Source organism: Chinchilla lanigera, unplaced genomic scaffold, assembly GCF_000276665.1.
Source record: "Chinchilla lanigera isolate Chin_1 unplaced genomic scaffold, ChiLan1.0 scaffold00024, whole genome shotgun sequence".
In the NCBI taxonomy this organism is placed as follows: domain Eukaryota; kingdom Metazoa; phylum Chordata; class Mammalia; order Rodentia; family Chinchillidae; genus Chinchilla; species Chinchilla lanigera.
The window spans coordinates 3,419,328-3,434,330 of NW_004955425.1; the positions used below are offsets into that span (position 1 = coordinate 3,419,328).

Consider the following 15,003-nt stretch of genomic DNA (forward strand, 5'->3'; position numbering starts at 1 on the left):
CTGCTACAGGCATCTGAAGGGTAATAAGTGCCTCTCAGGGGCTGCCACAGGTAGTAGATGGGAATGAAACCTCCAGTCAGTGGAGCCCATGACCCTTGGCTAACCAGAGTTGTTCTGCCATAGATTTCTTTTGATTCAAGTTTAAAAATCTAAGATATAAATTATTATGGTTAAGAGTAGATATCAGTGTGTAAAACACACTGGGAATCACTCCTCTAAGGAAATGGCTTAAGCTTTAAATTTTGAACTGATATAAAGATCCAAATTTATGTTATGTAATTATACTATATTTTCCTATTATATCATTACAAGATCTGATTTCTTTGAAACATGATTTTATAAGATCTGCTTATGTGTAATTTAGTTGTATCACAGATTGGGTAGCAACATTTTTTTTTAGTGATGCTACCCTAAGTTTCGTATGGAAGCCAATGGAAAAAATTCTTTATAGCTGATGTTGTTAGAATGCATGGTCTATTAAGAGGAATGTAAAACTTTGAAACTTTAATGAAAGCAGCAGTCCATCTCAGTCGATCATTTGGAATTCATTTGAGGGGACAGTCATCAGTGACCAGTGTTCTGCCAGTCTCAACAATTATGAAAATGAGTAACTGAAGATTTCTTCTACTTTCTAACATATTTTATTATGAGTAATGATAATACTCAGAGGCTTTTCCTGGAAACATATTTTTGTCTCTGATATACTGAGGGTTTTGCTTATCTGACAAAGAGATGTGTCTGATCATGAGTAAGGAACTCCTGGATTAAATAGTGGTTAACAAGTTGAGGATATCAATAAAAGTGCTAGCAGGCTCTTGGCTCTTGCATTCTTCCTCCTCTTCGCAGTGTCTCAGCTGTGCTAATGCATGCTCGCTTTTCCCATTCAGCTCTTTATCTGGAGTCACCTGTCATTTTCCAGTCGTTCTTGCCCCTTTTCACTGCACAAACACATCAGCTGAGTTACCTTCTTTCTAAGTCAGCCAATGTCTTCAGTTGCCCACATTTCGAGTAGCGTGTTGAGTACCTTAAGATGAATCCCTATTGTTCAATGAAAAGTAGGAATAAAGGGTACTGAGAAGCTAGAAATGTAAACAAAGACTTCTTTTCAGAAATATGCAGGGAGAAAACAAAACAAATCTGGATGGCACACAACCCAAAAGTTATTTTCCATTAATTAAAACCCACTAGCAGGGCTGGGGATTTAACTCCGTGGTAGAGTGCTTGCGTGGAACCTGGCAGGCCCGGAGTAAAATGTCTAGTACCACACACACCAAAAAAAGCTTGTGCTTATCTTTCTGAAGCAGCATAGTATGCCGTATTAAATATAAGTGAAGATAAGCTTTCTTAGAAGAAATCCAGACTTTCTAGTGTGACTGATTTTTCTCTGGAAGAACTTACACGGAGTTCTTTGTTTCTTCATGGCACTGTACCCACGATTTGGCTAACTGCTACTGATCGTGGCTAGCTACAGACTTTTCCAAGAACCCATAATTTCAATCAAGGAGTGTTGTTTGTTTTGTTTTGTTTTTGCTGTTTTGGAAAGCCAGGGTTTCCCACATGCTAGACAAACGATTTGCCACTGAGGTATACCCCAGCCTGAGGAACTATTTCAATAAGAAACATCTAAAACTGTTACATACTTTGGTTATAAGTGCAACTTAAAGAATTATGTGCATACCTCTCTATAATCTAATACTTCCTTGTTAACTTTTACTGGCAGTAAACATCATTTACCATTAATTTTCTTATTTCTAATTTTAGTTCAAAATAATTTTAATCTCAACTTGATTTTTTTCTTAGAGCTAAAAGCCAACATCCTAAAGCAAATTGGGTTCCCAGAACTAGTAGTTCTTTGGGACTGTAAAGCAACTTTCTTATATTTATTCTTCCACTTGGTAAACAAAACCTCAAACCTGTGTTCAGGTTTAGCAATCAGAGCTCCTTTTCCTTCTGACTCCCTTGGTAGTTATTTTACTGCTAGGAGTCTGCTGGTGGTAGGTTTAACCTGAATCTATTTTTCTTTACTAAGTAACTTTGATACTAGCACACAGTCGAGTGGATTCTTAACTACTATAATTTGTGACTTTTGTCTAAAAATGACAATTTTAAAGGAATTTAGCCTAAAAGAATTCTTCAGTTGTTTTAAAACATAGTTCAAGAATTGGAACCATTTTGTGACTTTTGTTACTATGTTTCACTCTTGGGTTGTAAGTAAAATGCCAGTAACCTTTTCCAAAGTTTAGTAGAAAACATTCCAACATCACATAGGTTAACAGTTTTGTTCTTAACATCTCTGAGGAGGTGGAATGAGAGAGTCAAGCAGAAGGTCAAGTAAAGTCAAACAGAAGACAGCCTTTGGGCTGGTTGCTGCCGGCAGCATCCTGGTTGCATTTTGTCACCAGAGTTTGGCTCCATAGTTGTGAACTATGGTCACACCATTTTTCTGGGTATTAGTATTTACACAGGTTTGTAAAGTATCAGTCATTTCTCTGGTTATTTGCTGCTTTCAGACTGCCCAAATATAAGAGATCATGATTTGGCCCCGTTTTATAGGTGGAAGACTGAAGTGTTTAGGGTAGTGGCTAGATGAAGGTCTCACAATCAGTGAGAGTGTTTCTCCACTTTTGTTCTCAAATTTAGGGGCAAGTTTTCTGTGATGTTTTAGTTTCTGCCCTCTTATCCAATCTATCATAAAGTCCTTTTGCATTCTAGCACTTTAATTCAAGTGCCCCTTTGTTTTTCTTCTATTTTTCTTAACCCATATTAATAGTCTTACTGTAGCTGGGCTTGGATGGGCATATCTTAAAGTAAAATTTAAAAAATAAACCTTATTGTTCCTTCAGTCTTGGAGGTGGAACATTCCTAGGCCTATGTTGCTTGCTGACTGGTTGTGAGACCTTTGAAGAAGCTCTGGAAATGGCAGCTAAAGGCGACAGCACCAATGTCGATAAGCTGGTGAAGGACATTTACGGAGGAGACTATGAACGATTTGGCCTTCAAGGATCTGCTGTAGCATCAAGGTAGAGATTAAGCAGCTAGGAGCGGTAGTGATTAAACTTAGAGCAGCCTTTCCACCCGGGCCATTCACTTAGTTATTATTAAAATTTTCAGCCTACCAATGTGGTGCAAGTATCTATCATATCAGATCTCAGACTTGATCTCCTGTCCTTTATGAAGCACTGACATATTTTGCTCTTATGTTTGTGCTTAAAATAAGGCAACTTTGAAAGAAGGTTCTAGAAATCTGCAACGGTTTCCCCTGTTTCATTCTTAACCAGATGTCTACAGGTATTAAAAAATCTCCCCCACCTGCATTAATAGCCTTACTGTCTTGTCCCTCTTAAGGAAGGGACTGCCAGGCATTCATACTATATTTCTGTCTGCTTATAAATTGTGGTAACAAAAATCAGGTCTCTTGAGTTTGAACAGTTATTCCGAGCTTTTCACAGTACCATGGTAGAAGCATGGGTCCTGACTGAAGATGATTTTGAAAATTTTCACTGCTATTTCCAACATAGCTTTGGCAACATGATGAGTAAAGAAAAACGAGAGTCGATCAGCAAGGAAGACCTTGCCCGGGCCACGCTGGTCACCATCACTAATAACATCGGCTCCATCGCCCGGATGTGTGCACTGAATGAGGTAAGGTGGCCCAGGGAAAGCCACGTGTCATTCTTACACATTGCTTTGGGCAGTGTGGTAACTGCTGCCTCTTACAAAACCTTATGTCTATCCTTGGGAAACCTACACTTCACGATGTAATTCACACTTCATAGAGTGGGAGGGATGTGTATTGTATGTGTTTATTTTTAAGTAGACACAGGATTATACATGATGAATGATCCAGCTGTGGAAACATGGTAAAATTCCAACCCACACCTTAACCTGTCATTGCCATGTGCCTCTTAAAATGCGAGGAAGAGCCGCAACTATCCTTGCAAATATTGTAGATTAGATGCTTCCACTCACATTTGATATTCTCTTTGCTTTCAGCTTCTTTACAGTGTTGCCTTGTGGCATGGAGTTCAAGCAGCATTGTACAGGGCTATCAAAGCACAGAGAGCTTGCTACAGCCACGGCCACCCAGAGCCCCAGGCCTAAGGAGGTGTGGAGTAGGTGACAGAGGCAGCCTTATTAACACGTTATAAAACATTGCAAAATTTCTTTTGAGAAAATGGACCTCTTTGAATCACAAGGCTTACAAAGTGGAACAACTCCCTTTACTGAGTTGTGTTAGGAGAATGAGGAAAGGACATTGGAGCATGGAGCAAGGAGTAGGAGAAATAAGAAAGAACCATAGTAGTAGATGAGCAGTAGAGTTTTGAAATATATCATTTTAGTAGAAATATGACATATGAACATGGGAGAGAGCGAAAATCATAATTGTACAACTTGGTGAATGTTCACAGATGAACAGCTGCATAGCTACCATGCTGATCAAGAAACAGAACATTTCAGATACTTAGAAACCCCCTCCAAGGGGCCTCTTGAAGAGCCCAGTTGAAGAGTCAGGGTACAAGGCATTCTTTGTAATGGGTGGGTGCTAGCCCTGCATTTGAGCTTTGGGGTTACAAAAGAGCTGTCTTTTATAACACTGACATATGGTAGGGTCCTAACTTTTTGGAAGTCCCTAGCTCAGATGTAGTTTAACTGGGAGGCTGATACTCAAGCAAGAGTGTTTCAGAGACTGCTTTTTCAAAGTCCACTTTGGTCATGAGCTTTGTTGTAGCAGAATGTTTATTTTTTGGCATTCAGCCTTGAAGGGTGTTTTTCCAAGTGGCCAAACAAGCTGTAAGACTGTGTAGCTGGCTGTACTCATGCGCTATCAAAGGTCAGTTCCCTGGTGATACCCCTTGCTCCACAGAGCAATAGATGCCCTTTCCCCTACTTGCCACAGAGCCTGCCTTTGGCCTTGCATTTGTGGCTGGAGTGAGCCAGCAGGTCTCTGCACAGGTATCCTTAGTCCCTTCGGGAAAAGACCGCTATTTTTCACTATTTGGAAATGTAATCCTGTTAAATACTGGTTTGAGCAACAACTTTAGATGTTTCTAAGAGTTTAATGAATAGGGGGACTCCATTTATTCCCTCAGGGCCAAGGGTGTTAAGCCAGCTGGGGCTCCCAGGGGGCACATCAGTGACTGACAGCATCAAATTTTCTTGTGTGAGCAGGAGCCAGGGTTTTCAGTCCTTGCATGGCTCTTTGGAGTTGTGGACTTGACAGTCTTTGATTCCAGTCATTTCACAGAGGGTGGCACCGTATTTACTGGCACCACATTAAAACATTTGAGTTATGATGGTCAGAATGCTCTGAAATGCTTCCTCATCAACTTTAAATTTTCTCATTTATATTTCTGAGTAGGAAATACAGACATACTGTGCAGAGTTCTGCAGAAAAGACCTAGAGGGGAGTAAGTCATCATTTTCATCCTGTATCTCAGCAAGTACCTCACTAGATATAGGCAGCCATAGTTTGTTAGTTTGTTTTCATCTTTTATTGTATATAAGATTAATATAGCCTTCCAAAGGTAATGACCTCTACATAGCACCCTTTTTTTAAATAAAAGTTTTACTGAGATATAATCACAAACCATACAGTTTGCCCTCTACCTACTATTCTACATCTTGCTTTATCAGCTTTTTCTTGTGAAAATCAGTAAGTGTACATATAGGAAAGAGAATAGCTTCAAGAACCTCCATTTATCCATTAGTGTGGACTCAACAGTTGTCAAGACATTGTTATACATGCTTTATCTGTTTTATTCCTCCTTCTGCTCTTCTCATCTTTTGTTTTTTTTTTTTACTAAAATATCAGAAAGCAAATCCGAATTACTATACCAATCTACAAGTATTTGTATGCCACTCTGAAAAGTCTCTTGCTTTTTAAAATAACATATCTTTAGCTTGTTCATATCAGTATATTTTAAATTCTGTTGTTTTTAACACACAGATATGCCACTTTGATTTGTTTTACTAATGAGACTTTATTTTTTCTACTATTGTGCCACTATTATGAAACTTGCAAAGCCGGCCTTGGTGGCACATGCCTGTAATCTCAGCACTCAGGAGGTTGAGGTAGGAAGATCTCTGAGTTCAAGGCCAGCCTAAGGTACGCAGTGACTTTAAGTCCAACCTGAACTACATAGCAAGTCCCTACCTTAGTAACTCACCTCCTTTCCAGAAAAAGCTCACAGTACATTTATATATAGTATACACATAGACACACATATGTGTATGTACAAACACAATTTTGCATATACGTCATTATGCCTATATAAGATAAATGCCCAGAAAGGAAATTGCTGATTCTAAAGAATATGTTGACTGTTATTTTGGTAAATACTATAAAATTCCCTCCATAAAGATGGTTATAATTTATGTTCCCACCAGAGTATAAAAATACAAATTTCCCCAAAGTTTCTCAAATTTTTCATCTTTTCAAACTTAATAGGTACCTCCTTACGTTAAAACATTTCCATGTGTTTAATAGCCATTAGTATTTTCCCTTTTATGTACACATGAGCAGTCTGTTAATACTGTTCATCCATTTCTCTGTTGAAATGTTCATTTAATTCCTTACTGACTTGTGGAAACTGTTAATTAGGTGGCAAATCCATTTTATATGGTATGTACTAAGAATATTTTCCATTTATAGCTTACTTTTGGATTTGTTTGTGGTGATTTTCCCCCTGAATAGATGTTTGATTTTTTTCAAGTAAATATACCAATTTTTAATGAATATTAAACATTATACTTCTATTTAAATTACTTTTAAATTTTTTTTCATGTTTTCCATTAGTCTTTTTTCTTTTGGACCTTCTTTCCATCTTTCTTTCTTTCTTTCTTTCTTTCTTTCTTTCTTTCTTTCTTTCCTCCCTCCTTCCCTCCCTCCCTCCCTCCCTCCCTCCTTCCCTTCTTTCCTCCCTCCCTCCCTCCTTCCCTTCCTTTCTTCCTTCCTTCCCTTATATACATTCGATTTTTTGACCCATCTGGAATTTATTTGAAATACAGAATGCTCATCAGCTTTTACGCTACTTGTACTCCTTTTGGCTTTCTACCATGGTAATACAGCAAGTCCTACCTTGGGCTTCCTAAGTTTGATAAAATTCCTCCTTAGTTTTTCTTACTTTAAGTGTTCCTTCCCATCTGTTAGTATGGGCAGTTTGTTGCTATGGTTCATTTTTTAATGGAACTTCTTAGTCACTCTTGACCCCTTCACACATGGAAAATTTTCAGCTGCTAATGACCTCATAAACATGTGTTATTAAAATTTGTAAGAGTTAAAAAGTGATGTTCCCAGACCCTGATTACTTCCAATAGCCAGAGCAGAAAATAATGCCACCATCAAGTACTCTCTTACCTTTGCTGAGTGACTATAATAGCTGTCTGTGCTGAGTGAGTGCTGAGCAGTCTCTGCAAGGTAGACAGGCTCAGCTCAGTACTAAGCTTAAGAAATACCTTGAGAGTGGAAAGTGCCATGAAATGAAAGTACACTGGAGATGGAAGCTCAGGGGATTTGAAGCCTGTCTGCAGGGACAGGACAGGAAAAGAATGTTCATAAGTGTGTGTTTAGAATGAAATCTATATCCATGGTGACAAAAATACACATGTATTTTGTGTTATCATATTTTCTTTTTGTTTGAGACAGGGTCTTGCTATGTAATTCAGGCTATGCTTAAACTCACTGCATAGCCCAGGCTGGCCTCAAACTTGTGGTGATCCTCTTGCCTCAGCCTCCCCAGTGCTAAGATAACAGGTGCGCGCTGCCACACCTGGCTGTGTTGTCATATCTTAGCCCACATGTTGGTGAAACGGGATATTTCACCATATATCCCAAAGGCAGAGACTGTTGTTTCTGCTTTATATTCCCAGTATTCAGCACAGAGTGAACTCATTAGATGAATGAACCATGCCATCAGCATTTCATTTATGAGTCAGTTATAATAATAGTTTATACTTGGAACTATGAGAGGTTAAGGTAATGTACAAGAAAATTTAGCTGAAATTTGAACTCCAGTTACAATTTAATATGTGTGGGAAGCTGAATTTCATGTCAGACCTAATGCAATCTGACATAACAGCTGCAAGAAAGACCAGTATCTGCTTCTGCTTTGCCCAACCAAAATCTCACTCTCCAGTACTTGTGGAATGTACTATGAGATTTGTTCAGCTTCCTTGTGGAGATGTTGAAACAGTTCCACTTAAAAATTCACTGTGCAAAGTTGTGTACAAAGACACACAGAGCATTTGATCTTTGCTAAATGTTACTTTTATGCCACATTCATTTGTTTTTCTTTAACTCTTTTTTTCAGAATATTGACAGAGTTGTGTTTGTTGGGAATTTCCTCAGAATTAATATGGTCTCTATGAAGCTGCTAGCATATGCCATGGATTTTTGGTCCAAAGGACAGCTGAAAGCTCTGTTTTTAGAACATGAGGTAGGTTGAGCTTGAATAGATGTTGATTGTCCTATGTGGAGTGTATTTTGATTTGTCTAACATATGAGCTGATCTTTTAGTTTTAAAATTGACCAAGTAGAAAATTTGCCATTTAAACTTGGCATTTATATGAAGATTAAGAACGAATTATATATAACAGAAGCTTCCTTATCAACAATTGGTACCGATTGTTTTTTAATAACAAAAAAACCCCACTGGAAATGTGAATTTAGTGTACCCATTTTGGAAAACATGGAAGTTTCTCAAAAAACTAAAATTAGAACCACTGTATGGTGCAGCTAAATACTTCAGGGTATTTACCCAAAAGACTTGAAATCAGTATACTGAAGAGATGTCTGCACACCCATGTTCATTGAAGAACTATTCACAATAGCCAAGAAATGGAATCAGCGCAAGTGTTCTTCAGCACATGAATAGATAAAGAAAATGGGGTACATAATAGCATACTGTTCAGCCTTTTAAAAGAACACAGTTCTGTCCTTTTTAACAATAAGAGTAAAACTGGAGAACATGCTAAGTGAAGTAAGTCAGGCACAGAAAGACAAACAGCACATACTCTCACTTATATGTGGCATCTAAAACAATTTAATTTATAGAAGCAGAGTGGAATGGTGGTTATAGAGGATGGAGAATAGAATAGGTAGCTAGTGGTCAAAGGAAACAAAATATCAGGAAAAAAACGTTTTGAGCTCTACCATGTGGTATGGTGAATATAGTTAATAAGAGTGTATTGTACATTTCAAAATAGTTAGGAAAGTAAATTTCAAATGTTCTCACTACAAAAAAGCTAAATACTTAAGGCAATAGATATAGTAATTAGATTTATTCCACATTGTATTCATTTGTACTGGATATTGGTCAGCTTTTCCACTATTGGAGAAAACGTCTGATACCTGCAACTTGAAGGAGGAGAAATTTATTCTGGCTCGTGATTTCAGAGGTTTCAGTCCATGGCTGACAGTCTCCAAAGCAGAAATATGGCAGAAGGGTGAAGTAGAGCAAAGCTTCTCATGTCATGGTGGCCAGGAACCAGAGTGAGCAAGGAAGAGCCAGAGAAGAAGGGGCCAGGGACCAGATATGGTGCCCAAGGTTATGCCTCTGTGATTCCCTCCTCCAAGTAGACCCCACCTCTTAATAGCCTCTGCAGTTATGAGGTCATCACCAATTATTGTGACTTCATAATCCAGTCACCTCTCCAGGAGTCTCTTAGTCCTGTCTTAGTGACAACTAGCGTACACCTCATAAATATGTGCAATTATAAATTGTCAATCACAATAAAATTTAAAAATTGTAAAGTCAGTTAAAATGGATAATCATTAAAAATCTCTCTGCTTCAACCATTTTGTTTTAATGTAAAAATGTATAAATGCACATTTAATTGTAAGTGTTTTGATGTAGGACCAAAGTTTCGAGCCTGGCTTATGTTGCTTAGACTATTGTAGTTTTCTTATTTTCATAATCTGTAAGTATTGTGTATCTTCTTTGATTTCCAGTTTATTTCCTTAAAGTGAATCAAGAAGTTAAAGATACTTATGAAGTAATTTATTTGCAGACTCCTTCCAGATTTTTCTCCTTCACATTGTAGCATCCACCTAAGTTGAAAGCTGTGGTTTGTGACTACCTTTTTCAAACTTTTTCAAGAGTTTCCCAAATTTAGTTTTGCATTCTTTTTTTTTTTTTTCTTTTTGGTACCAGGAATTGAACTCAGGACTTTGAGCTTGCCAGGCAGGTATCTCCCCGGCCCTTGTTTTTTTGTTTTTTGTGTGTTTTTTTTGGCACTCTTCTTATTTGTTATATATATGGTTAATAATTAGATTATTGCCTAAGCAATAAAACTGCCGTAACAAATATGAAGGTAAACACAGCTTACTTTTGGCAAATAAACAGCTGAACTGGTGAGAACAGACATGCTTGGGCTCCTAAGACTAATCTACTAGCCTTGAGAAGTCAGTGTGCCTGGCCGGTAATAAACCTGTTAACAGGGAAAATAGCATCAGTTCATCCAGACAGTTTTTTCCATGACATTCCTATGATAGGAATCAAGGTTCCAAGAGTAAGTGGGGGGCCCTCCCTTCTCCGTACTTCATCTGTCACCTCCTTTAAGATCAGTGCTGTAGAGAGCTATCATTTATCACAAGTCCGACCCCATCTCTTGTACATAAAGCATCAGAAAAAAAATTGCAAAGTGAATATTCTAAATTCCAAGTGTAATAAATAACTGCTGGAGTAGTTAATCTCCAAAGTAAATTATTTGAGTCACTACAGACATAGTTAGAAGTTTTGTGGAGCACTCTATGTGCACTTTTTGCTTTATTAGAACACATAAAATGAGAAAAACTTAAATATAATAGTAAAGGCCAATGACAGAAATTAACACTGAAGATCCTTTCTTTGTCTCCCTGGCTTTCTGTCTCTTTCTCTCACAGGCTTAAACCATGGAGTGATAAAATATTCTTTTGGATGAGGGAGAATATGGTCCCAGAACATTCAGTCTTCCTCCCTGCAACCCAAGGAGCTCCCTTTGATTCCGCTTATTTATAATTTCCGTGTAAAGTTTTATTTGAAAAAGAAAATATATCACAGCTTGAAAAACATATATGAAAGAAAAAAGAAAACCACTGTTCTGGCTTACACTTATAGTTAGCAATAAAAGCAGCATTCTCAGTTCTTTTATCTGGCATTTATTGGTATTTTCTCAGTTTTACATCTAGGTTTTGATCTAATGCAAAGAACAAAGCCTATGAGCTGTCAGGGGTGAAAAATCGTCCTCAAGATCATGTTTATGGTTCTAAAATAGGGAATGAGATACGGCATTTTTAGAAAAGCTACTTCTGTAGGTAAACATGCAGTCACCTGCATCCCTGTACTGGCCTCAGCTCTGTGGATTTCAGTTTTGTAGATTTGTTACTGTATGTCCTAACTCACTCTCTGGGCCAGTGAACCTCTTGAAAGTGTCCTTTGGAAAATTCTCTACCTTCTTAGTTTCACTGTGGCTTAGGCAGTCTTGGCCAGGAAATAGTACAGAGAGACTACTTCTAGGAGGCAATGCGTTGGTGGTTTTCAGGTCACTTGCCTTTGGCCTTAGGAGTCCTTGCTTGCTGATTTCTCTTTCACTCAACGAGTGTTACGGAGCGTCTCCTGATAGAAGTAGTCAAACCAAGACGTTGAGAGTGTAACCTTTTATTGACTATGAGATCTTAGATAATAACTCTGCCTCTCACTGTCTGTTTTAGCATTTTTAAAATGAGCTGATAAAAATGTGTCTCATAGAGTTATTGTAGAGATTAAATGCGTACGTTCGTGTAAAATACTTAGAAAAGTTCTAGCATGTCGTGAGGCCTCAATCAATGTCACCTAATAGCAACAAAGAGCAAAGATCCCACAGTATCTTGACACACCCATGGCCGTCACAGCAGTGGCTGTCAGGCAGATGCCAGAGCAGGGGAGTCTCCAGACTTAAAAACCGGTTGCTGTGGATTGAATCTGAGTGGTATCCCTCTGCATCTCAGTTCATGTGTTGAAATCTTAATACCTAAGATGATGGCATTAGGAGGTGGGGCCTGAAGGAAGAGATTAGATCATGCAGATTGACCTCTCGTAAACGGGATTTGCTTCCTTGTGAAAGAGACCCAAGAGAACTGCCTTGCCTCTTCTGCCATGTGAGATCAGAGTGAGAAAGACAGCAGTCTGTAAGAATCAGCCCTCAATAAACACCTTGATCTTGGTCTTCCCAGCCTCCATGAGGCTAAGAAATAAATTCCTAATTGCTTATAAGCCACCCAGCATAAGAAGCCCAACAGACTTAAAATAATACGTTTTTAAAATCTCTGAGATTCCTTTCCTTTCGTTTTTACAGAAACAGGGGTTTCTTTTTTTTTTTACAGACGAGCAAAGTGAGGCTCAGGCTGATGTAAGAGCCTTTCCTGAACGTACTGACAGAATTTAGGGCTTTCTGCTGTGAACACAGTATTGCTACTAGACAGAATTGAGCACTGAGCCCTGGCACAAGTTCTTGAAAGAGTAATAATTTACTTTATTACCTCCATTTCTCCTCTGTGAAATAATGTGAATTTTGTCATGGCAAAGACTGAAACAAATTGTTTTGTTTTGAAGCCCTGTATAATTTTTATTGGTTTTGCTTTGTTTTGTTTTTTGTCTGTGCTGTTGTTATCTTGTTATTTTTTTATTCTCTTTAAAAAAAGACTGAAACAAAAGTTATAATACTAGCAGTATCCACCATTTACTTAGTACATACCATGTATCAGATACTATTCTAAACTCTTTACATGTGTTAACTTATTTAATATGCATAAGCAAGTAGGCATTCAAAAATTTTTTGCTGTCATTTCACAGTGTTTCCTAGCAAACAGTTTGTTTTGTTTTGTTTATGGTAATGGGGATTGACCCCATGGGCTCGCTTGTCAAGCATGAGCTTGTCACTGAGCTATATCCCCAGCCTGAGAGTTCAGATTTTAATTTTCTCCCTCCCCTGTAAAATAAGGAAGCAGCATGCTAGAATTATTAAACATAGTAGGTCTTTGGCTCCAGTTGAGAGACAATCCTACAGAATTTTCCATTGTTTTTATAGGGCTATTTTGGAGCTGTTGGGGCACTGTTGGAACTGTTCAAAATGACAGATGACCAGTAGAGATGAGCAGAGTTGGAGTGGGCTCCAGCGAGCACAGAGAACTGACAGTTGCTGCTGGAGAAGGTGGAGATTGCTATGGAACGGAAGCCAAGCCATTATGGCAGATTGAACCTGCTGGATTTGTAAATAATTGAAAATCCTTCTAGCTGATCTTTTATTCTTAGGTTTTGAGCGTATGATTCAAAATGGGGCATAGAAGAGTTTTTTCTGTATACTGTATTTTTTAAAAAAAATTTTTGTGCAGCGTGGCCAAACCTACCAATTTTATGTATTAACTTTGAAAAATTGTTTGATGCCTAAGAAGGACCTGAAATGTAAGTGCTGTTCATTTTTCTTCTGGGGTTTACTGATCAGTGTGATAATTTTAACTTCATTTAGTAATTACTCTAGGAGATTTTACTTTACTTATATTTTTCATGACGTTTCATGATTCACTGTTGGTTTCAAATGAAACTGCAAATCTGGCATGTTTTACTGTGAACACTATTTTTGTTTGTTTGTTTATCCTTCTTTTGTTTTTTTTCTGTGTGAATGTCTCATGGGGGAGAAAAGAACCCTTCCCCGTTTGTACCCTCGAATGCTTTCCTCCCCCTTTCCCATAGCTTCTCTTTAATGTAATTGTTCATATCAACCAAGGTGCTGACCAACTCCTTAAAAAATTTAATACCCAATTTAAGGTCTTAAGAATGCCCATAAAGAGAAGACTCAAGAAATATTAATAAACTTAATAAGTTTGGCAGAAAATTAAAACTACCTGAAATTTTATTTTATCCCTTATAAATGCAGTGTTTCATTGGATTTATTTTATGCTACATTATGTTAAATTGAAATATTTTGCGATAAAATGCCCTTACTGACATATACATATAAATGACATCAAATCCTTGTGCAAGAAGTTTGGAAATCTCCCAGTAGCTCAATTATTTGTAAGATTTAGGGGAAATCATGATTTGAGGTATCAACTAGTAATAACCATCTGTTTTGTATATGTATGTACCTAGGAGCTTTGTAACAAGACATCTTAAATAATAATGTTAATGTCCTCTTTATTTTTAATATTTTAAACTAAAAACTGGACCTTAATGCCAGTTTCTAAAATTAAAAATTAATCTATGCCACTAATCTCCATAATTTTTGAAAGATTCCACTAACTTTCAAATGAGGGTCTTGTTCACAGATTGGAACACACGAGATCTAATGATCTGAGTTATCGCTGAAAGGGATTTTTAAGGGCAGTGAAATTGCTCCATGAGGAATCTTCCTTTTTCTGCCTTCTGAGCACCATCTTTAATTTCCATATCTTTAAATCTTGAAGTTGATACTAATTGAGAAATTGACTTGTCTGGGTGAAATAAAGCCTGTTTCTGTTGTGATGTGTTTAGTGTACATGTTATTTTCATTTCTTAATCCTCGTTTTCATGTGCTGTGTTTTTGCTACTCTACATTTCATAATTTGAGGTTTTCCCATAAGCGTGGCAAGGTCTAAAACTGTGTCTTCCGTTGAAGCTGTAGTCATATGTACAGATTTTTTTTTTTAAATCTAGCTTTATTGTTCTTATATAGCTAACTCCTTGATGCCAGACTATCACTGATATACTTGATTCCAAAGGAGTTCAAAATTTGTTCATCACTAATACATTTTATTAACTTCTGCCTGGCCTGAAACAATTCAAGAAACTGAGGTGTTCTTGAAAATGATACTGTTTCCATATTACCTATAATTAGTGCCTTTTGACCTTTTCTTCCATTCTCACATCTATCGAGAGAGGGCAAACCTGGGATCTGTAGACCGTTGTTCGGTAAAGGAAACCAAGGAAAATTACTGTAACTATATTTTTTAAATTATCTGAAATCATTAGGTCTCTCATCCCCAATTTCTAAAACATTGGTTTACCTGAA

The 15,003-nt window shown here is 37.5% G+C and overlaps 1 protein-coding gene across 1 annotated transcript in view; it reads left to right on the top strand.

The window, feature by feature from the left end:
- Pank1 (pantothenate kinase 1) overlaps positions 1-14,481 on the top strand; it is a 49,786-nt gene extending 35,305 nt beyond the window's left edge. The window contains 4 exon segments of the mRNA XM_005385848.2: positions 2,844-3,020; positions 3,519-3,642; positions 8,310-8,435; positions 13,045-14,481. Coding sequence (XP_005385905.1) covers positions 2,844-3,020; positions 3,519-3,642; positions 8,310-8,435; positions 13,045-13,104 — 487 coding nt within the window. The 3' untranslated portion in view covers positions 13,105-14,481.
- Positions 14,482-15,003: the final 522 nt, after the last annotated feature.